Genomic DNA, 25286 nt, shown 5'->3' on the forward strand with positions numbered 1-25286 from the left:
TTGTGAAGTACATAACTGTTCAATAAATACACTTGATTCCCACATGACAAGTATATACAGTACAGGCTAGAGGAGGGGCTGTTGGATGATAATTGGATTATACTGTAAGTGTTAGAAGAATCACCTTTGAAATGTCTTCCTTAGTATCATTAAGAATTTTGGTGCTATGTTTGACACCTGAAGGATTGTCATGCATCTTTCACATACCTAACAGAGAATAATATAATAGTATGCTGTCTGTGCACATTGTAATGACAGCTGATTCACACCAGGATGTCTTATACAATTGATGGGGGACACATATGTATCTAATTTTACTTTGGTGTGAGCTATCACATTATAAATTCAATATACAGTATAACTAAAATAAAATAAATAAGTAAATAAAAATGATGATTTTTGTCTGGTTGAAATACAAGCAGAAGTGTGACTACAGTATGACATGTAATAGGAAATAACCGAAATACTTTCACACCCAAACTTCATGACTTGGGCCCTGTTCAGAACTGAGTGATCCGATCAGAAATGGACAGCTTTAAAAAGTCTGTTCACACATAGCATTAGAATGTGTCTCCACATGCGTCTCCAGTGATCACTTGTGATCGGATCTCACTCCCCTGCTCTATATGCAAATAAATACGTAGTAAACACATGGCTAATACAGCAGACGTTGTAATATTACATGAATGTCAGTAGTAACATCCTGCATATTCGTGACTTCAGGTACATTCTATTAACATTTTATCAACATCAAAATAAAAGGTTTTTGGGGACCTCCGCTGCCTTTGCCAGGCAACAGCAGGGTACAGAGACCCGCAGATCCCAGCGGGACATCAGTTGAGTAGACGGACCTTCAATGTGGCCCAGACCACCTCTGAATGTGGTCTGAGCGATCGGATCTCAGTGTGTCTTGAGTGCATTCACACCTGTACTTAGAGCTGTCCACTTGTGAACCGATCACTCAGAACACATGTTAATACCAGGTCTGAACAGGGCTTTGCTTGGAGAGTTAGTTTACCATTGATCAGGATCAGTACTCTAAACCCGCCCCTCACCCTAAATACACAGACACTATGATACAAACAGTAAATAAACAGTAAAACAGGTTAAACATGCAGTACACACCTGACGTATGGTGTTACATAAATCAATTGCTGAGGGGAAGTAAAGAAGGACATTGCAAATTAATATTGTCACGCGCCATAACTCGTGTCCAAAATGATTCCCCATTTACCACCTATTGCACTACATTTACCCTCTGGGATTGTATTCAAGTGTCTGAATTTCAATATGACATTTTTGTTGTGTCAATGCCCACATGAACACTAATTTCTGATAACAATCCAATGTATCGCATTTGATGGATGCGAAAATTACAATTGTAATGATGTCAGTGATGCAAAGTGTCCGAATATCTCCATTACTGCTCATTTTTGAGTAAATTACTAAGGGTTTATTATTGAGGGGATATTGAATGAGTGAAAGAAGGAGCGATTTCAGACTCAAGGCAAGATTTAAATGTTGACCAAAAATGGGATCTATGAATAAGGGTGTAAAAATGCAAGAGTAGTATAAATAAATAAGAATATTTGTTTAAATGTACTGTATAAATAAATGCAGTGTAAATGCCAGAGTAAACCAGATTATTGCACTAAACTACTGTACTGTTAAGTCAGTATTGCACAGTCGAAGATATAAATTATAGGGTTATAGCTGTTGATAAGGGAAAAAACAAAATAATATTTATATGTTGTGTATGTATGTCATATAAATATACAACATTTTACAATCAAATGAAACATCTACGTTTTCTAGACTAGACATTTGATCCTAAAAACAACGTAACCTTTAATAACGTTTGTATGACTATATTAAATATCTATCCTAGTTTGAGCAGTTTACAGGTAAATGTTTGTACCGGTAGTCTCACGGAACCATTTGGTCCATGACAAACACAAAATGGCTTTGCACACGTTAAGTAAGGGCAGCTGGTTAAGTCGGCACCAATGCAGACTCGATGTTGGAAGGATTTATAACCCACTTCCACTCCCCGCTAATTGGTTTGTAATGGCACTTAATATGGTGGACACTCCACACGAACCCGCAAACGGAGTGGAGGTGGGTAGGGAGAGGGTTTAGGGGCCGGATTGGAATTGGGCCATAGTGTTTAAATGTTTCTTGCTGTGCTCCTCCAGTGGCCACATGCAGTAATGACAGAAATAATGACCCAAGGCAACAGTATTCAGATATACTTTATTCTTAACTCCGTTTCACACATCTGCACCAAACCCTCGCTCCTTTGTCCGTGGACCAACTTTCCAACTTTCAGTATTTTTTTTACATATGCTGCTAACAAAACCAAAAACTAGATTAACATAACCTTGGCAGAAGGAATAATAAAAATACAAGTTTCAATAGAGGATTTTTACAATAGAAAATAACTATTCAGCCAGCCAGGTAATTTATTGCAAAGCTTATATATACTTGGAGCAAGTAAAAGGAGTCTTAAAGGACCATTATGTAATATATTTACTGTAATAAATCATAAAATGACCATGATATGTCATCAGACTTAAGGAAACATGCTGAATTGAATTGCTAGCTTATCTACAGCCAGTATGTCCTCCTTTGAAATTTCCATTCTGGTGCAGAAGATATGTTTTTGTTTTGGCCGGTGTGATCCCGTTGTAGGGGTTCTACTTTAGTAGGTTTTGGTTATTAGCAAATTAATTAATAACTAATAATATAATTATTAATATTAATAAAGATTATCAATAAACATCAATAATAAACGGGGCACCACCCTGGAATCAGGGACCAATGACCAAAACGTTAATATAGTCTCATTATATATGCTAAACTATCAATTTGGAACGTTGATTAATAATTAAATTAATAACTATAACCAAAATAGATAGTAAAGGGAGAGAGAGAGAGAGAGAGAGAGAGAGAGAGAGAGAGAGAGAGAGAGAGAGAGAGAGAGAGAGGGGGGTGGAAACAAGATGGGTTCTTGTCTCAAAATGTCTGTATGGCCTACAAACAAAATGGCGAGCACTGTAAAACTACAAAGATGGCTGAATCAAAGATGGCGGAATCAAAGATGGCCATCAGCATGTCATCACATGACCTCTTTGTTCTTCTGAGAAGAAGGACAGAGAGGGGGGGGGTGATGTGGGGTTAAGATTATCTGAAGCTGTATGTTTATGTTTAACTAATTCACAGTTTCTGTATGTGATCTTAATGTGTGTTAGATATGCAGTGGGTTAGAAAAGATGGTTAGTTTGCATGCAAGACCTTGTCTATGTGAAGCATAAACTAAACACATCAGATGTGGCGAAGCCAGTTACCCAAAAATCAAATACAGATAAATCACCACAGTCAAACTCAATGAATAACATTAAACCAAATCAATACAAGTACATTCTAGAAATCAAAGTTGGACAGTCTTGCTCAGCCCTGTGCGATTGCTAATGCTAAGGCCCAGTACGTTACCAATCCATGGAAGAACCGGTTTGTGATTCCATGTGTTGAAGTTGTGGTTCCAAGTCAAAGATGTCGTCTTTGCTGTTAGTTTGGTGCTAACTTCTTTGCTTGATAGCTTGAAGTTAGCTGGTGAAAAGGGCAGAGCACTCGCGTCGTCTGCCGTTTGGTTCCTTGGTTGCAATGGCTGTTTCCTAACAGGCCATTGATCAGAACCAGAACTGTTTTGCAAGTTCTGGACTTGAGAGCCGTTCACCTCAACCAGGTCAGCCTGGGTTGAGGAGATGAAGAGCAGAGAGAGCGCAGCAGCTCACCTCTCACACGTCAGGAGAGATGAGCAGATGAGAAGAAAGAGAAGGAACAAAGGACATTCCTCTGGTTTTGTTCTGTGTGATTTTCACACCTCTGGGTGAAATGTTACTGTAGCCAATGAGGACTGAGCTGAGTCCTGTGGTCAAGGAGAGCATACCTCCAGGATTCTGGGAGACAGTTCACTGTGTCTGCCACCCGAAATGGCAGGTCCCTACACCGTCCTCTGCCCATTTAGACACCCCATTGCCACATATGAAACAAATTGGCTCGCTAACACAACGTTCTGCAGCCATGGAAGCAAGCAAACGAACTGGATCAACAGAGGTAACATTAACGTTAGATTCTACCCGACCAGAAACGCCTCCGTACATCTCTCTGTGGTCCGTGTGCAGCTGGTTATCAAGGCAGCGAGTATTTGAGACACACAGCTGGTGAAGTGATTCCGACTACTGCTGGTCAGAGGCTAACGCCGTGATGCTAACACACATTAACTGCTATCAGTCACACCAGAGGAGCGGACAGGCCACAGCTCCAATGTTTTGAATTTGGACTGCTGTTGCCCATTTTAAACTCTAGTTGTCAGTGCTACATATTGCTCCTTTAAACAGAAGATTTTTTGATTACGACTGAGTTATTACTCATTGTAGGTTCATTAAAGGTTCATTAAATGTATGTAAGTTTTTTTTTAAAGCAGCAGTGGATAGAATTGGAGGAAACATGATTCAATAAAGTTATTTTTATAAAATGGTCACTATATCCTGACAGTAGTGCATGAGACAGGTAATCTATAATCTTTCTCTCAATATGCTGAAATGTTATTATGGATTTTTTGCCCATTGATGCCAAAAATATTCTGCCTACTGCAGGTTTAACTTTCATTTAATCAGACATGGCAAACAAAAACAATTTCTTATTAACAATAAGGGCCTGACGAAAGATCTAATTGCTTTGATACAAAATTGATTTATGACATCAAGCAAGTTAATTTTTTACCACAAGCAGCTACTTTAGTGAGAGTAGATGACAGCACAGCTTTTCATAGTGATGGCTGACCTACTGATTTTCTAAAATCTCTAGTAGGAGGATATCACACATAATCATTCATGAAGACAATCATTAATGTATGAAGTATCATTGTGTAATAACTTGCTAGGAAAAGAGTACTAGAAAGACAGTGAAAAGGAAAAGGCAAGAACTCTGTGCCAGGTTCTGGATAGAGTGGATAGACAGTAAAAGGCACACAAAAATCAAATCCCTATAGAAAATCTACAGTGTGTAAAACAAAAGGACCAATTCTTTACTGGCACATATTGTTTTACAAGACCTAAATGTATAATATAATGATGAATATAGCGAGGCAAAGCTTGATAACTGTAGTCCAGCATGAAGTAGCATCATTCTCGACATTTAAGTTGTTGGCACAAATGTCCATGACAGTTTGCAGCCATAGCAACAGTATAATCCATCGTGCATTTCTGCTGGTGCTTTCTTTAATGTTGAAATAATGAGCAAGGCAAGTAGATTGACGCAAGCCAGTAACAAATACAGGGCTTCCTCTATCCTGCTGATGCATTTTCAGGCTCATCATCAAAATGAGACTCCGGAGTGAAGAGGGGGGAAAACACCTCAGCCAAGCAAAAAATTGTATTGCCTTGTGTGGTGACAGCCCACTTCCCTCCCGGGTCCTGGCTCAGGTATTACTTTTGAATGCCACGGCTAGACTGGGAGGTAGACAGTTCGAGCAGCTCCTACTCGAACTTGTGTCTTTTTGCAGAGACTGTTGGTCTTTTCCTCTCGTTGGTGGGGCTTTCTCCGCATCGCCGCTGCTCTTTCTTTCCAAGAGACATGCTGAGGCTAGAAAGCTCAACTAAACAAGCAAATGGAATCTATTTTTGCCGGCGCCATGTGCAGCCAACAATATGCAACCTACTGTCACATGCGGCAGAGTGCACAATCTGCCAAGACATCGAAGTTGCTAAAAAAAATCATGTTTAATCAAGGTGTGAATCTGGAGGAGAAAGGGCTGCGTGAGTAAAGCCTCCAGAGGCCCTCCATAAACCACTGGACCCTGAACCTTTTGTTAAGCTAGATGTGCCTTTAGAAATCTGAAATCTCCATGAGTTTACTATAGTTGTCAGCTCTGCACGCAACATGGTAATAAAACATGGAATAAGTGAGTAGTTCTGCTTCTGTTGTGCTACATCATTATCTGATCTGATTCTGCCAGCTTTACCATTTATACATATTAGGGCTGTCAAAATTAGAGCGATAATAACGCAAATTTGTTTTAACGCCACTAATTTCTTTAACGCATTAACGCAACTTGCAATTTTTAGGTTGTAGCGGGCTCAGTTTTAAAGCTAGAGTGAAGATTTTGGTATCATGAAAATATAAAAAAACTAAGAAATCCATTGGTACTAACCATGTCATACTCGTCGCGAAGGAGGTTAAATGTCGTTCTAAACTTGTGCTACATTTTGGCGATGAAAAACTGGCATGGCCATTTTCAAAGAGGTCTCTTGACCTCTGATCTCAAGATGTGTGAATAAAAATGGGTTCTATGGGTACCCACGAGTCTCCCCTTTACAGACATGCCCACTTTATGATAATTATATGCTGTTTAGGGCAAGTCATAATCAAGTCAGCACTATGACACACTGACAGCTGTTGTTGTCTGTTGGGCTTGAGTTTGCCATGTTATGATTTGAGCATATTTTTTATGCTAATTGCAGTACCTGTGAGGGTTTCTGGACAATATATATATATTTTTTTGTTAGTATATTTTTAATAATAAATATATACATACATTTGCATAAAGAAAGCATATTTGCCCACTCCTATGTTGATAAGAGCATTAAATACTTGACAAATCTCCCTTTAGGGTACATTTTGAACAGATACAAAATTTGCAATTAATTGCGATTAACTATGGACAATCATGTGATTAATCGCAATTAAATGTTTTAATCGATTGACACCCTTAATACATGTACATCTATCTGTCGGTGGAACTGTTGTGCATTTCCGTGCCTTCACATTTTTCCCTCTCTCCCCTTCCCTCGCATCGTCTAAGCCGGGCTTATTTTAGGTGTTGTCGTTTTTAGCCTAATGAAATCAACCAAACATCACAACTGCAGGCCATGCCTTTCAGAGGATGCTCGCATTATGAGTAATTAATCTGAAAGTGCTATGATTAATCCTGCTACTTTACCCCCCGGGGTGAGACTGGATGTCTGTGAAAAATCTCCTCTCGCAAATCCTCCTGAGAACAAACAGTGCACATTTAGGTTCCTTAAGTCTTTAAAACGCTGTACACGTCTTCTCACATCATGTCATTTGCAAGTTTGCGGGCCCTGTGACATGTATTTTTTCCTAAAAATAAATTTTAATTTAAACTGCTCATGGTTTCTAAACTATATATTATTCCATACATGCAAAATAATTTGATTATGCAAATGCATATAGATCTGACAAACTGCTCTATGAATGGAGGCAAAAGGTTTAAAATAGCCTGTAGGGAAATATTAAAATGCAATTCAAAGGTTTATTGGACTGGAACTGCAGAAGTCGCAGCTATAGGACAGTCGTTCCATTTTCAAAAATCCAAGAGAAGTCAATTCAATTAAAAGTGAAGCTCATCATCAACTATATCATCACACATCAAACACGTTTTAGATGTGTATCCTTTGAGGTTTATCTAGGTGTGTGTTAATAGGGAAGAAGAGCTGCGTGGGATGCCCACTTATTAAATAACCAAGGACGACACAAGGTTACAATCACCCAGCCTCCCCCCTTCTTGTTGTCCAGATAGCATGGCTTTCATCATGTTGAGCAACCCTCAAGCACGCAAATTGATTAATGCAAGCCTTTCATTCTAGACAGCTCTCACCGAGATATCATCGCTGCCTAGAAAGACGCTCACATGCTGGAGAGCCTGAGAGCCCAAGTCACTGGCTATAAATCATTCCCACTCCAACTTCTCAGTTCTCACACTTACTGGGAATGGTTTAATTTGTGATTGTGTGCAAGTTAGAGAGAATTTCTTGTTTTTCACGACTGCTCATGTTAAAACTGGCTTTGACAGTAGAAATAACACTGACCTTTACGCCATCAGAGCATTATACTCAATGCTCGTCACTGCGTTTCCACACCAAATACTGTAAATGCGTCTAGATGTTATAGCCAGGAAGTGCTCCGCTGCATCATCGCTATTGTCTGTTGCATTAAGCTGACATGTACTTTCCCCGCATTAAGATTTACTGAGCAACATATAGAGGAGGAAACACATAAAGTATTTAAATCTCCCCATGAGTCATATTGGACAGATGCATGAAGAAAAAAAACACACAGCTCGTTTCAATTTATTTATAATAGCAGCAGATGAATGTCTACATGCTGTTAGGGCACTTGCCATTCCAGAGTGTTACGCTCTCACCCCTCCTCTGTTCTTTCTGTTCAATCAGCCTCGCTCCCCCACGTTCCCCACCCTCCCTGTGCTTGAGTAATGGCCTGCGTCGCCTTCTTGTCACTATGAGAGGTGGTGCTGCATGGCTTGCCTCTGTCCTCCTGTTTCCATGCGTGTCCTTTCAACCGACCAGGCAATCCCGGCTGATATCTCTATCGACCGCGATTTAGCTGATATCGCTGCAGTCTCCCTTCCTCTCCACCCCCCTGCAATCTCTCTCTCTGTTTCTACCATCTCCTCTCCCTCCAATCCCTCCCAACTTTGATAATGTGTTCATCCTCCTCAAGTGTCAATATTCTCCCAATTCATCTTGCCATCACATTTCCCCACCCCCCAAAAAACACGAGCAGCTCTGAAACTGCCAGAATACCGCTGAACTGCGATCAGTCATAGCTAGGAATAAGTTCTGCATGGTTAAGCAGCATGAGAGCAGGGAGCTCTCTAACAGAGGGGTGACTTGTATACAGATATGAAGTGAGCAGGAACAAATTGATTTGTAGTGTTAAAACAGTGAATGTATGCAATGCAATGCTGGGAAAAGAGTTCCTCAAAATGGATAACAGACCACATAGCCTATAGCTCCCTCAGCCTGATGTAGTGAGCTGCATTATATCATTTTGACAGGTATTTGTGTTTCTATCATTCATGCATATTGTAGCTCTCGAGTCCACACCAATACCCCTGTGTTCACTCTGTAACAGCTCTGACAGCTCACCTAAATCAGGCTCCTCCTCTGCAGTATGATTCCTACGTGTTACTGCCAGGACCCGCGAGCCAGCGCGCTGTGAATCTGTAGCATGTATTTATTCACACAGCCCATTTTCTTGCCTCACTATTTCCCCGCGTGTTGGCGCCGTGGCTGCCTGTTTTCTCTTTCGCTGTCTCTTCCTGTCTCTCCCTCCCTCCTGCTATCGCTCACCCACCCGCCCCTCCTCCTCACTCATTTGCTCACAGACTCTCTTTCTCAGACGCGCGCACACACACACACACAGACACACAGAGTCGCATGCTGTGCCTCACTGGATCAGAGCCTCTGACTACAGTATGCCTTCAGAAGAGATCCTTTATCTCACGTTCATCAGACAACAACTCCAAGACTGGAGACTCAAGACTGTCCTGGAATTTCACCCATCCGGGATTCATCATGATACGACGGTTCTTTTTAATTAGCATCATTTTTTGCTGCAGCAGTCCAAGGCAACATCTCTGCCGCCGTCCAAGCCAGCTCATCTGAGGAGAATCACCCTCCCTCCTCCGGAGACAGACACACGCAGCTGTCACGCTAACTGTCTCTCGGTCCGAGGCGGTACAAGCAGATCTGGACGAGGTAACGGGAGAGAGGAAGAAGGGAAAAAAAGGAGCAGCAGCAGTGAGGGGAATGCAGCAGTAGTCTTTACTGCATGAGACTGAGCAGGTGGAGCGCGAGGGAAGGATCATACATGCGTTTGAAATAGAAACACTTGTGTGTGTGGATCTCTGCCACACCAGAGGCTACCATTCGCTGGATTTGCTGCGTCTGTGAGAGAGTGAATGCTGAGAAATTATTTATTTATTTACTGGAATTTCTCCTTTACCGCGCTGCTGCAGATACTGCTCCCTCTGTCCCCCTCCTCCTCTCTCTCTCTCTCTCTCTCTCTCTCTCTCTCTCTCCCTCTCCCTCCCCCCCCCCCCCCCCCCTCCCTATCGCTGTTCTCTTCCCTTTCCCTGGCTAAAGGGGAACAAAAGCGCTGGTTCCTGCATCACCCTTCATCGCCGCATCTCCACTTGCGCATATTTTTGCCCTTTTTTTGCTTAATGAAATGATCCAGTTTCCCACGGAAGCGTGTGATGTCTTGTGCTGCGGTGGAGGGGCACTCTTCTTAGTGGGCTGGCTCAGCTGCCCTACAGCTCTACCTGTGGGCGATGGAGACTCTTATCAGAATTCTTGTCACATGAAGCTCTGTCCTGCCACTTCTCATGCCTAAATATCATGCTAGAGCAACATGCCTGTTTGAAATCACGCGTTTGGATTCATCTCCATTCTTTATTTGGATGTGTATCTTTTCTGCATTTTGGATGCACTCGGCTCACTTTCTGAAGAATGTGCTTCGGGATGGTTTTCAATGAGGTTTTAACGCTGGCTTTTCCCTGCAGTAGACATCTTGTCATGGCAAAATGTTAACAAAAAAAAGATAAGTTGGTTGCTGTTCAGTTTCTTCCACGAGAACATTAATTGGATTTTGACTACTTTCTTGAAATCACAAATTCAAGGGATATTTTTCCATCATCAACCAAACTAAGGGATAATGAAAGAAATGGGCCCAGTTTGTCACTGAGATGCCCTGTGGTCTTCACGTTGAACTGTCAGCGACCAAAGCTTGGCTAAGTTGTTTGTCCTGGCCCCATGAGGATCTAATATACATGGGGAGACTCTTTGCAGCCACCCCTGTGCTTGGACAGCGGAGCAGCTGGTCATGCAGTAGCCTAGGCATGGGCCTAAGTTACTGCTCAAGACTAGCCTTCTGGTTCACCCTGCTTACTCTACTCCCCATCCAGACTGGAACAGCACGTGTGTCTTCTAGTCTCAGCACCACGCACCATGTCCACCATTTTCACAATAAGCATGGCACAGTTCCTATCGCCATCAACAGGATGCCTTTTCTTACCAGAGGGGGCCATGGTAAGACATCTCCCTCCAACATATTCAACTTGCTGTTTGCTGCCTCACTTATGTAGCATTTTGCTCGGATTATAAGAGTTAGCTGGCATGTTTGTGGCATTTTAGAGGTAAAAAAGGTTCAGTTGTTCCCATATATTGGTGGCACCATTGGTGGCTCTCTTGTGACATACAGAGGGATAATGGATCCTTCACTAACTCTGGATTTAGTGCGGCCTCTGTGCATCATGAAAGCCCTTTTATCTAGCCATTTCAGTAGTGGTTGCCCTTTCCTCGTGTTGCTTTTCAAGATTCTTCTGCACCAGCAGAGCTGTGTTTGTTATTTTGCAAATGCACATCAATGGCGTAGTGAATCATCATTGCAAATCTCTTAATCTTTTTCCATGAGGTTCTTGTTTATTTAAGCAGCGTAATGCACTCCCTGTAATGGAGCTGGTTTTGTGTCAAAGGTGAATGCTACTCTACACTGTAATTAGTATCGCGTCACAACAGGCGTAAAGCGATTATATGTACATAGAGTGAGCAATGAAATCGTGACAATCTCTTTGGCTTTCCTTGGGTGCTTAACATATAGAACTAGAATGGCACTCGGAGAGCGCAGACCTCCGCCAAGGTGCCTGACTTTAAAAACAGATCACAGCTCACAGCTGGCAGTACCGTGGGGTGGTCAACTTATTAGTAACACGGTGTGTTTCCGTGTAACGTATCGGCGGATGCCTCTCTCATTCAGCAGCCTTGTTAAGTCTGTATAACTTTACACTACATTGTTTTGTCATCCCGTCATCTACCGCTTTTTTCTTTCTCACCGCGGATGGACAGTGGCTCCCGCACCCCGAAGTCTCGCCACACATCCACACACGTATCTCTCTGCTCTCGGAAGGAAGGGGGCTGGGTCACGTGTCATCAACGCGTCATCAACGTGTCATCAGTTACACTGTGCATGTGTTATACCCTGTGGTCTTAATGCTCAGGCTGATCGAAATCCTTAAAAATATTTCTGAATCTGGATCATGATCCGGATCGCCACCAAAATCTAATGGATTGTTCATTATGCCACACCCCACCTCTCCAATTTCATTCAAATCCATCACAAACTTTTGGAGTAATCCTGCTAACAGACAGACAAACAAACAAACCAACGCCGGTGAAAACATAACCTCCATGGCCTAAGGCCCTTGGCCTTGGCGGAGGTAACAATCATCACAGGATTTATGGCAACTTTTTTTTATAACTTCATATAAAATCAGTCTTGATAATCTGTGCAATTTCAACGGAGGGATATAAAGTATTGACCCATCCTCAATAATCTACATCAAATTGGCCACGCTCCTTGAATTGGCTCCCTCAAAGCGCTGACACCAAAGTCATTGCTCCGTTTTATTTGCACTTTGAAATATCTGTCCAAAGACTCACTTTTATGTACTATAAAAAGAGGCCCGGTGGATTTGCAGTGTCTTTTTCATCGCAGCAGTTTTGTCAGTTGCAAAAGGGCTAAAAATGTGATGAATTACATCTGCGCTATTATAGCCATATCATTCTGGACCAGGCTTTTACAGGCACGGCACAGCCTGTGATCAAACAGTTCTATAAAAAAAAAACACTTCAAAGAACTCACTGATAAATTTTCAATTACCTCTATGTAGATTTTATACTGTAGGTTGTTCTGAAGTATGTGCTTCAGAGCAAGAAATTCAATTTACTGCAACATTAATGACACAGACAGCGCTTACAATTCACAAGTCATGTCCACAATGCTATAAATTACAGAATGCATAGGCAGATTGGTTAACATTGATTGGCATTATGTTCTGAGATATGTAACCGTTATCACAGAAGCATAAACCATTTCAAAAATACATTTTAATTTAATAACTGTAACAAATGCCAAAATTCTGTCAACTACACTATCGTGTCGAGGCTAGCCAAAGACTTCTAGAGGCCCCTAGGCTATGGCTATTTATAGGCCACCTACCCTACTGCAATGCCTCATACTCCTCATCCTAAACACAGGTTATTGCATGTATTATCACAGTATACTGGTTACAGACTGTTTGAAGTAATGAGCACAAAATGATCTGAGTATGTCTACAGAGAGTCATCCGGGTCACAGAACAGCAAGAAGTACCAAGTGAATTAGCAGGATCAGTCGCCAGTGAATTAATCAGAGGTATTCAAGTTGTGAAAGAATGCCAAGTCTTTAGAGCTGCAATGATTAGTCCATTAATTGATGAGTCAATTGCCAGACAATTAATATGCAACCATTTGTATTGTTTATTAATTGTTAAAGTGATTTTAAAGACATTTTAAGCAGAAATTCCAACCATTTCCTGGTGGTCCCAGCTTTTTCAGTGTGAAGATTTGCTGATTTTCTCTGTTTTATCTCAGTGTAAACATAATCTCTTTGGGTTTTGGACTATTAGTAACAAGCTATTTGAAGACATCATATTGAATTCTGGGATATTGAAATGGGCATTTTTTGCTATTTTCTGACATTTTATAGACTAAACAATTAATCAATTAATTGAGAAATTATTCAGCAGATTAATTGATAATGAAAATAGTTGTTGTAGCTGTACATTTTTTACAAAAAATTGCACTGCAAATGCATTTGTTCAACAATTACTGACGCACCTTAAAGCTAGGGTCGGTAATCTTGAGAAACTAGCAAGAGTATGCCAAATTTTTTAAATTATCCAACCGAAAAACGAGCCCAGTGTTGCCAACTCTTTACCAATGAAAGTAGCTACATTAGCTGCTAACTAGCTCCAAAATGCGCAATGAGTGCACGAGCAGATTAGGAAGTAGGAAGTCGACATGTAGACAGCCCGTCCAATCATTTCATTCAGGCCAAATTAATTTCAATGGGTTTATTACAGTCATGTCACAGTAACAGATACCGATACAGATTTTTTTCTTTTTTTTGTCAGTGTATTTGATTTATTGATTGCTTTCGGGATGTAATGAGAATTTCAACAAATATAACAAAACATGTTTTTGAAGAAGATCACTAAGTCTAGCTTTAATGTTCACCTTCCTGGCCATGATAATTTAGCAAAGTATACTTTTCTTTTTACTTCAACATAATAAAATGTGACATCTTTACTTCAATTACTTCTTGTAAAAATAATGACTTTATAAGATTTCTGAAAATCATCTGAATTCTGATGAAAAAGACCCCAGTTTACATCTCATCATATTGAGACATTCATTGAGGCTCAAATTTATTTGAGCTATTTTGACATTCTGAGTGAAAAATGGCTACAGTAGCATCATACATCAATAGATACTTTAAATTAAATTTTATACCCTTTTTGTTTGCCTTTTGTTGAACTGAACTTCAGATTAAGCCCTGAACTGCCCAGTTAAAGGGACTATTTGTAACTTTCAGGATTGCTGCTTAACAGCGTCACCTGTGGCCATGAAGTCAGCGAAAGTCAGCATTGTGCTCGCGCTTGCTCGCTCTAAATATACCTGAACGAGCATCGCTCAAAACAGTGAGGCGACACACGTCAGCTAAAACCACAATATCACTCTATATTTCAGCTGCTTGGCAGTAATGTTAGCTGACCAGACGAAGGTCTCTCCCTGAACATGATTTAGATCTGATCCTAGTGTTGGCTTTTCCTGCCTCAACCCCCTGCGCCCGCAGGGAGACACCGGCAACCGGAGCCTCTCCTCCGCTGCCTGCTTGCCTTCACTGACACAGAGCGCACCAACAGAGGTTTTCCGTGTATGGTGAAGTGACGGGGCTCCGCAAAGAGAAACGTGAACCGTAACACCGGCACCCGGTGTTTCCCTGCGGGCGCAGGAGGGAAACGGTAATGTTTCTCTCTGGAGGAGCTGCAGCATTTATTTCTGCACAAACGTCCACTGTCACTCGATATTCTCAGAGCTAAACTAACTCTTCTGCAGTGTGGAGTGAGCGCACGTTCACGTCTAGAGGTGGAGCGAGTACGCGAGAACGCGCGCTGTCTGAGTGAAGACAGGCAGGCAGAGGAGACGAGGCTCAGGCCACACGCGAGCGCACATATGAGAGCGCGCATGTGTCCCGACCCGGTACATTTATGCACTTACAAAGTTACAAACAGTCCCTTTAAACTCCATATCATATCATAGGTTATTACCCTAATCACAAAACCTGCAGCATGTTTTCAGTTAATGTTAGTCTACACAATTTAGGCATTGTATCTGGGTTGCTGTGAATAAGAAGTGATGTTTCCATGAGCCAAACAAAATACCCTACATGAGTGCACCAGATATTAAAAGGACTTTATTAAGAATGTTAACACATTGACTGAAGGATTTCTCATAACAGGGGAAGCCGAATCCCAACTTGGGACATGTTATGTATCTAACGTGCTTACTGTCTTCGTCAGATCATATTCCGACCCTGCAGTGCTGTGATAATTCAGAGTTGTTGTTTTTTTCATTTTGTGTAGCCATCCTCAACTAATTTGTGGGCATGCTTCTTAAATGCAATGTTGTTTCAAAGAAGGTTTTATGTAGTGTTTTCTTTAACACTGCAAGAGAGCTAACCAATATTATGATCCTCGGTGCCAAACACCTTGTATGCTCTCAACTGGAATCCAAGAAAGATGGCACTGTAGCTGACCCCTCATCACACCCGCACGTTCAACACACTCAGTGAAAGTCTGCTGCACTTCATTCTCCAGGGCCCCCATGTTGGTGTAAGCACTGTCTGGCTGTGGCAAGGCACATCGCAGCTAATGCTTCCAGAGAGATGTCTCAAGTGGAGGAAATGGTTTAATGAGCTTCTTTAAATGATGATATCTTTGAGCACAATTCAATATTCATTTAACAGAAAACATGCTATCCTGAGATCAATGCATTAAGTGTAAAAAAAATAGCTTTTCCAGTGTCTCACTGCAGTCGGATGAAACACAATGTTTATTTTTTGAGCTGCTGAGAGGGAAAGAAAAAGGGATAGGGGCATCAAAAGGTCTATCAGAGAACACTCGAGGTCACATATTACATTATCCTCAAGGATGATAGGAAGGCAGGCCTGCAAACACACACATACACGTACAATCTTACACACACAAGCAATACAAATAACAGAAATTCTCTTCCACTGCATGTATGATATTAGTATATTATCATCACCATCATTGCTGTTCTGTAACCGAATACAAATGTGTTGATTGCACTTTTCATTTTGAGTTTGAACACGTTGAGTAAGTGGTCAAGACAAAGGATGGTGTCTACATGTAAGAGCAGAAATCAGAGACCAAGGTCACCACAGCTCTGCTCTAGATCTGCAGCAAAGCAGAACAAACAGGAGGATGTGAACTGAAGAGAAGAAAGCACTCGCAGTAATAAATGAAACTGAGATACAAAAGAAATGCCAGGTCTCTGATCCTTTACTCAAGTAGATGTACCAAAACCACGTTGAAAAAATACTTAAATTATTTAATCGTGATTAATCATTTGATCTGTTCAAAATGTATCTTAAAGGGAGATTTGTCACGTATTTAATACTCTTATCAACATGGGAGTGGACAAATATGCTTGCTTTATGCAAAACCATGTATATATTTATTTTACAAATCAATTAACAACATAAAACAACGACAAATATTGTCCAGAAACCCTCACAGGTACTGCATTTAGCATACAAAACATGCTCAAATTATAACATGGCAAACTCAAGCCCAACAGGCAACAACAGCTGTTAGTGTGTGCTGACTTGACTATGACTCGCCCACAAACTGCATGTGATTATCATAAAGTGGGCATGTTTTTAAAGGGGAGACTCGTGGGTACCCATAGAACCCATTTTCATTCACATATCTTGAGGTCAGAGGTCAAGGGACCCCTTTGAAAATTGTCATGCCAGTTTTTCCTCGCCAAAAGTTTGCTAGCGTAAGTTTGGAGCGTTATTTCGCCTCCTTTGCGACAAGCTAGTATGACATGGTACCGATGGATTTCTTATGTTTTTCTAGTTTCATATTTTGCCAGTATCTTCACTCTAGCTTTAAAACTGAGCCCGCTACAACCTAAAAATCGCAAGTTGCCTTAATATGTTAAAGAAATGAGTGGCATTAAAACACTAATCATATACATATATACATACTGTATGTACATATACATATGAATACTCAACAGGGTCATAGGGAACAAAGAAGTGGTCACCAGTTAAATTCAACATGAATAGCTTAATTAGCACATTTAGTAGCATATAGTCTTCAGTATGGTTGCAAATGTATATGGGGGAGGGTAAGAGACCTGCATTGTCTTGTAAACCTGCCCATATGGAACATTTCAAACAGGCATGAACACAGCAATCTTCAAATTAACAGTTAAGGACGGACATACAGTTTATTGCATGAAGAATACATAGATACACAGAGAGGATGTTCACGGTGGTCTATTTAAAGAAGTACGGGCATGTTATAGAGAGTCATGTTTCTTTCAGTAAGTACATTATAGAGCACCATGCCCTTGCGCACCATTATATTGTATTTTAAGCCTCTGTTTCCATGACAGACATGTTGATATTAAGATCCTGACTCTATTATGGTGAAGGAACACAGTAATCTCATTGTTCCCCATTTTATGAAAATGTATTAAAGCTACAGTAGGAAGATTTTCAATGTAAAATTGCACCCAGATAAAGTCATTAAGTGGGGCTGCAACAGAGAAACTTCTGTTATAAATATAACCTCATATTTTTCATTAAGTCTTTGGTTTTAGGTCTCATTACATGCTGAACATCTTGCCGTCTCTGAGTAAAGAAGAGTTTAATGTATAAGTGGCTTATAAACAGCACAGCAGAAGTGCTTGTACCTGGTGCAGACATGATTTCTAGGAACCCTCTATAGCCACTGTGATGACAAAATGTAGGTTTGAGGATTGTGCCATAAAATCACTTTACAGTATTTGAGGGTATTGAAGTCTCAAAATTCTCAAGAAAATAATCTCTTGTTATGATGTGATTTTGCCATGATGCAAAACTGCACTATGTGTGCTCCTTTGTTTCCAGCATATAAACAATATAGAGGTGCCTATCACTGCACAGTATCGCATGTAGTCTATATTTTAGGGTCTCAAAAATCAGATTTGTCGTTGAGTATAAAGCCCCTTGTTCTTGTTAATAGAGTGCTCTATGGATGACGTATTTTTGTAGGCCAACCAGGAAGTTAGCATCATCCTGGGTTCCCTCGAAAAAAAGACAATAGGGTTTTTCCATTGGGTTTTGGATTATTGCAGAAAATAATCTCTGTGGCAAACAAACGTTTATGATACATATATGCTTTGTTCAGCAAGATAATCTCCAAAAATGAACACCACTTTTATGATTTTTGAAGCATAAATACAATCGCCAGAAGTAAAAACCTAACGTTAGGCTATATACGAACTACACCACGGTCAAATGAGCGCGAGTATACACAATGAGGCTGCAAAGTTGGACGAGTCGGCGTGATGGCGTTAAGTATTCTTATTTAGCCACTTGTTAGCAAAATTTACGAGTGGGATATTTATTAATGTATTCTATCATAAAACAAAATGCTTTATCGCTTAAGTCTGTGTTAACCACAGACCTTATTTTAGGCATCTAACTAAAATCCCACTCCAAAAACCCATTGACTTCCAGACGAGGGAACCGGAAGTGCTAAAATGCTAACTAATTTCCAGGTTTTAGAACTCATTCCTGTAGTACTCTATTAAAGTTGTAATCTTTTCAGTCCAAGTTGATCTGGCGACACCTGAGGTTACCATGATAACAAGTGCGTTTTAACAGAAATACAACAGACGAGCAATGGCTGTATCTGTTTACAGCGGAGTCAAACAAACTCACGTTGTTTTATTTTCTAGACATATATTTGATTATTATTATTTTTGATGATTGCAGTGGATTCCTTCAAAAATAAAAGCCACCCTGTGTTTTGCCAGTTGAATGCTTTTAATGTGAAACAGCAGTTGTAGGAAATTTTCAGTTTGCATAAGCAGTAACTTAAAATAATACACCATTTTAGCATTGCATTCCTATAACATTAATAGACTCATAATGGACATTTTTTTTATATGCATCATTTCCTGTGAATTCCCAGTGTGTGTGAAGACAATTTTAATCCAGAGTGGGAATGGCGGACTCCGCCACTAACAATGAAACTACTATATATTGAGCTAATCACTGAATGTAAATACATTTAAAAGCTAGTGCAGTAAAACAACAACCATATATAGTATCAAAAGTTGGGATTGATTTCGTGAAAATCCTAAGGATTATAACTTTATTTGCAATACATTTTCAATATACAACCACAATATACTAGCTGATTTTAAGAAAGACAACTGACAGAACCTTACACATATTCCAGTAATAATTGTATAAAAACTGGGAGACCTAAATCTGAAAAGCTGTAAAAATGAAGGCCATAAGTACAGTATTCTTGTCATAAAAGCTATTTTGGTGTATTTATGGGAAATGTCTTTGCGACTTTTCCAATAGGAGGAAGCATTAGTATTTCAGAATTGCATCTGAGTTCAGTTTCACCATGACCCAAATAATCTGGATGTTGAGAGGGAGAAAACCTTAACATTATTATAGAAGAAGGGGGTCGTTTGAGGCGCTCTGAGCTGCAGACGTTCAATTTGAGAGCTGACAGTCTGGATACATCTTGCTGATCGGAGCAGAGAGCAATTCAACCATAATACAGCTGAATTCTGCATGCGCCAGCTGCATTATTCACAAGATTTTCATTGTGGCTTTAATTGATCAAATTCAGTTGATTTGATTCCTTAAGTTTGCTGTACTAAGTATGTGATGCCACTTTCTAACTTTAACACCATATTTTAACTTGAAGACCGTATGTCCTCTCTGTCAGGCTTTAGCCTGCACCATTCGTTTTCATCATTTCACTGAGCTGTATTTAATAGACCATGGAGGATGTGTGCCTCAGATGCCATAAGTCAGACGACAAATTCAAACTTAATATCTCTCCATAACTCTCCATTTCTGCAAAACTGCTCACAGTTTAGAGATTTATGTGAGTCCATATTCTTAATCAATCAGTTTTGTTTTCCCAGTAAAGTGCCCTTGTTGAACTGTCTTTGCCTAATGCCTCCACCGCATACTGTACACTGTGCTGCACTTCAGCACTTTTGACATTTTACTCGACTGGAGGCCATGTTCCAGAAATGTTTATTGACTGTGAAAAAACTTATCCATACACAGCCATAAGTGCCCTCAATAATAGATATACATATACTCCATACTTGGCAACATTGAGACCTCAAAAATAGGGAGGATTTGGAAACCAAAGCAGGTGTCTGGAGATCCTCCCCCAGAAAAATTTGAGTTTCAGAGACTTCGATTCCTGCATTCTGGTGACTTTTAAAGAATGAAAATAGCAAAATAATAAGTACGCTAAAACAGCATTTTTATGTTGAATACTTAGGAAAGAATACAGAATAATTTGCCCTTCTGGCATGAACTTGTGTGAATCTCTGGCATAAACTAATATTTATCAGTTTTCATTCCTTCATTTCATTCATTCATCCATTTTATGCTCCTGCTTGAATATTTTTTTTGTACTCTTCATTTCTCTCTCCATCTCTCACTCACTGAAGGCCCTTTCAGACAAAACGCAACTACGTCACCGCTGCATTGAGCGTAAGGCTGACTCAAATGCTTTGAAGCTTCGACCGATGCCATGGTGTTCAGCCTCCAAATCACTATTCAAATGCTTCGTTTTTTTATTTATTAATTTACAGCATATATTTATGTAATAATAACGTATAAATCCCCAAATAGCCCATGAAATAAGGAGTAATCCCACAACATTATTCATTAGTCAACATTAATTATTATTAGTTATTCTCGAAACGGATATTGCTGTTTGTTGTGTGTAGAGGTGCGTGTTTGTACAGTAGTGTGGCAGCGACACTGTCTCGAGCATTGAAACGGGGGAGATGGAGACGGACAGACAGAAGAACATGTCAGCCTGCTGCACCACGCCGCACTGCTCCGCGAAACTTTGAATACCTTCGAATATTTATCACCGAAGCTTCGAAGCACAAAAAATGGTATGCGGGACAGCCTTAGTCGAGCAAAGCTTGAGCTTTGGGTGCTGCACGCTGTGATGAGTGCTGAACCCAGCTGCAAGCGCAGCTCAAACCGACCGTTGTGTCGCGAGCAGCCCTATTCCACCAGGAAACGACATTTGGTGTAGCTGTATTTCTGTCCAGATAGAAACAGTAGGGCTTATACACACTGTACAGCACCAGGAAAAGGTTGAGATAACAAAAAGGAAAAAAGGTGTGAAAATTTGTCATAAATTGGGGAAAATGCGGGAGAATTGTGACCCTGGGAGGAAACCGGGAGAGGGCAATGAAAAACGTGAGTCTCCCGGGAAAATTGGGAGGGTTGGCAAGTATGATATACTCTTCTAGTGTGGTTTATAATCACCAGAAATTGTGATTAAAATGCTATAAGAGTATGAGTAATGTATTTTGTGTTCCACTGCTTTGTGTTTATAATGTTACAGCTGATAATAGTTGCCACTTGCATGAGTCATGATTATTTTTCAGCCTCTTAAAAAGTCATGATAAGTAATATTATGAGAGCTAATACTCTCTCACTCACTTACGCCACAGGCATTGTCCGATTCTCTATGACAGAAAGCTCAGGAGGCCTTGTTTAAACCTTTTTGCTTTTCTAAATTGTTACAGTGTGTGTGATGCAAATTATCGCCAGCGTCTCAGTGTATTTTGCAAGTCCTATGAGCATGTTGCCTCGTCTCTTGCGTATTCAGCTGGCTGACAGCACAAATGGAAAGGACAGGATGTTTGAGTGGGTAGCATGCATCTTGGCACAAACAAAGAATCCATACTGTAACATTTGTTAGAGATCTATTAAGACGTGACATAGTTTTTTGATAGAAATCTCTGAGCTGCATTTACATCATCTCAATGCCTGTGAAAAGCAGATGAACCTATTATGTGACCTATTATTATTTTGACCTTTGCAATGTATTAAAGCAACAAAAGGGCTTTAATATGCTTACAATTAAATTTTTACTGTGAATATGCTATCGCACCACCTATATAATAGTCATGAATAGTATGGACGGCACCAAGAGTATAACCATGCCTGTGTACAGTAAAATTCATTATCAAGGTTCCTAATTAATGATGATGTGATATACAGCACACATCGCCGTTGAGAATGTCCAAGGGAGCCCTATTATTCGAGCAGATGCATTGTATGGCCATGAGAGACAAGCAGAGAGCGCTCCCGTGAGATGGTCGACAGAGAGAGAGAGAGAGTGAGGAGAGCTGCTTCAAGGGAGAGAAGTATGATGTTTATAGTACAGTCTTAACAAGACTGATTTACTGCCTGCTTTATTTAATGCAGGCCTACCACAGAGAGACGGGAAGAGATAGCAGGAGACACAAGAGGGAGGCAGAAAGGTGTAATGAAATGCTTTAGCGTCATGACTAATGCAGGAGTTACTGCTGTCTTTAGACAGATGCCTCCTGCAGGTGCATTAGTGTTCCATATTTCATGGTGCACATAACAAGGGTGCGTGTTAACTCTTATTCGCCCTCTGACTTCCTCTTTGTCTGCGCATGTTCCCACAGCACTGCACAAAACACTACAGTTCCCATGTTCATTAGTGAGGTGTTTCCTTGATAAGGGAAAACCCTTGTCTTTACACTGAAAAAGAAATAATTTTCTAAGTTCCCAAAGAATACATGCAATTCATGGTTTATCATGTACAAACCAAAACCACATGTAGCCTATATGTAAATTTATGCTGCGTTTGTTATATCCAACCTGTTATCACTCCAAAGAGTGTAATGGACTCGCCTATCCACTAGAGGATAGAGTGTCAATATCACGTTTTGCCTCTCAGAGGCGTGAATATTACACGCGATGAACAATCAACAAAACCAGTCACTTAGGTTTAGGCAACAAAATCACATAGTTAGGTTTAGGAAAAACATCACAGTTGGCCTAAAAATAAGCACGTAAACTAAGTAAAATACTAACGGAAACAGCATAACATAAATACGGAAAACACATCACAAACGTCACTAACTTACAAAACAAAACACTGGTCTCGAACACCGGTCTCCTGGTTTAAAGTGCTGTGTTTGTTGGATCCATCCACCTCCACCTCCACCTCCACCTCCACCTTCACCTCCACCTCCACCTCCCCTCCCCTCCGACTCGTAATAAGCAGTCTTTCACACTTTTTATTCTACATCACTAGATCTGAGCATAGCATATTCACACGGATGCACAAATAAGACGGCAAAAGCAAGAACGGCATTCTTCTTACATGCTTTTGCCTTGCGTATTATCAAGTCATTCACACGTCTTTTCATGTGACCAGGCTGTCATATCAGAGTTACCGTAATTACGAATTTCTGACTTGTAAATAGAGTTCACGCCAACTTCCAAGTCGTAATTCCAACTTGGAAATTCCGATTTTTAAGTATGGACGCCCCACATCAGCCGAAGAATGTCACTGTAATTAAACCCAGATGTAATGGTTATGGTTATTATATATCGTCAATGCAGAGTATTTTAATGTAATAATATGTTTATTAAGTATAGTACCTTTCATAGAGCACAATTCACAAAGTGCTTTACAACAATAAAAATGTATGTGAAAATGAATATGTAAATAAAATTTAAAAAAAAAAAAAAAAAATAATAACTTTAATATTTTAATAAAATAAAACTGTAAAACAATGAAAATGATCAATAAAACATGTTGAAAACACACAAATTACAAACACTAGACTCAAAGGCCAGTTTAAATAAGTGAGTCTTTAATCCTCACACGACTAACCCTGTAATCATACAACCGTCTTGTTGACATGAACGTTCGCAAGTTGTTAATATGGGAATCTTTCCCATCTCTACCATACATCCCATATGATGTTAAAAAACATTATCACATGTGAAATCATATTGGATTTTTTCACATGCATCTGACATATCTGACATGTCTGATATATTCACATGTGAATTGGTTTTCCACATTTAACAATGTCTCACGTTATAAATTCATGTGTGCTTTTTTGTAAGCTGCTTGTCAATAGCTTAGTCACGGTCAAAATGATCCCGTTTTTCTAATAGTGACATTTTTACTCACTACATTGCAGAATGTAACGTGTGTAATGATCTATCAAGACTGGATTTCAGGCATCCAAAATTGGGTACAATAGTTCACAGGGTTTGAGTGTCCTGCGTATCCTATTTAAATTGGTGTTCAAGGCTATATTGCACAGTGAAATTTGAAATGAGACCTGATGTGAAATTGGGTCTCAGAATAAGGTGATTGACCACATCATGGCTTGCCAGCTTTTTTTTATATAGTTTCACCAGAACACACAGAGGTAGAAATCATGAAGGGTTGTATGTTATAATTAAATGCAGTATTATAGCCTGTGTGAAGCTTAATGTTTGATATCTGTTGAGATTGTTGTGGTGTAGTGCTATTTTGGAGCTACAACATACATTATCAGCAAAAGTAGTAGTATTTGATGCAAGGCTGTTTAATTAGAATTTATTAGATTGTACATGCATGATGTGTCCAAAAATCCTTTACACTTCTGCGGAAAAAGCAAAGAGGTCTCTCAAACAGAAAGAAAAGTGATTTCATTGAGCAGAAATGAGGGCAGACTAAGAGACAAGATAACAATCACTGAAATGAAGAAACCAATAAAACCACTCATTGAGACTCCTTGATGTAACTAATGTCACAAACTCACATTTGACTGCACATCCCAGACATGAATTAAGATGACCTCAGTAAGAAATGATTGGGTTCAAAACAAAAGCTGCCCTTTTAATTAAAGTCAAAGTCAGTACAAGATGTTTTCAAGTCTTTCTTCAAGTGTTCAATGTTAAGAAAGCATCCAGCCAGCAGTTAGACCCTGTCAATAAGAAAGCTGTGTGGTGAGTGCCCATTATACTGAGGAGAAGAGTACTCAAGTCTTCGTACACGGTTGAAAATGAGGCTACAATTTTATCTCAAGTGTTTTTCTGTGCTTCACTTTAGAGATTTTGAAAAAGATCAGTTGTAAAAACAACATTTAGGTTTCAGGTGTTAACACAAACCCAGAATAACAGGTATTTGTGGTGTACTATTAAAGGTAATTGTGGTTTCTTCTGTACGCATCTATCGGGGCATAATGTTTTCATCAGAGGACGGCAGTTTGTCTCCCTATTTGCAGTCTATTACACCTGCAGTCCGAACTACTCGAAAAGAACATTGACACTGAGAAAGCTAACTTGATTCAACTTAAACTTACATTAACTGTATAAAATGGGTTATAGCGCTCATTTTGCTGCTCTCACACAAATGAAAGAATTTTGCTAATTTATATTTA

At 40.0% G+C, this 25286-nt stretch overlaps 1 protein-coding gene across 10 annotated transcripts in view; it reads left to right on the top strand.

Annotated features, from left to right (window-relative positions):
• Positions 1-25286, top strand: part of LOC141752633 (neurexin-2-like) — a 204337-nt gene that overhangs the window by 143707 nt on the left and 35344 nt on the right. Inside the window, exon 1 of one of the 10 annotated variants that reach the window (XM_074610698.1) lies at positions 9212-10916. The exons of the other annotated variants lie outside the window; for them this stretch is intronic. Coding sequence (XP_074466799.1) covers positions 10574-10916 — 343 coding nt within the window. The 5' untranslated portion in view covers positions 9212-10573. Of the gene's footprint in view, positions 1-9211; positions 10917-25286 lie in introns of those variants that run through there. 10 annotated transcript variants of the gene reach the window in all.

This window comes from Sebastes fasciatus, chromosome 16 (genome assembly GCF_043250625.1).
Source record: "Sebastes fasciatus isolate fSebFas1 chromosome 16, fSebFas1.pri, whole genome shotgun sequence".
NCBI classification, from domain to species: domain Eukaryota; kingdom Metazoa; phylum Chordata; class Actinopteri; order Perciformes; family Sebastidae; genus Sebastes; species Sebastes fasciatus.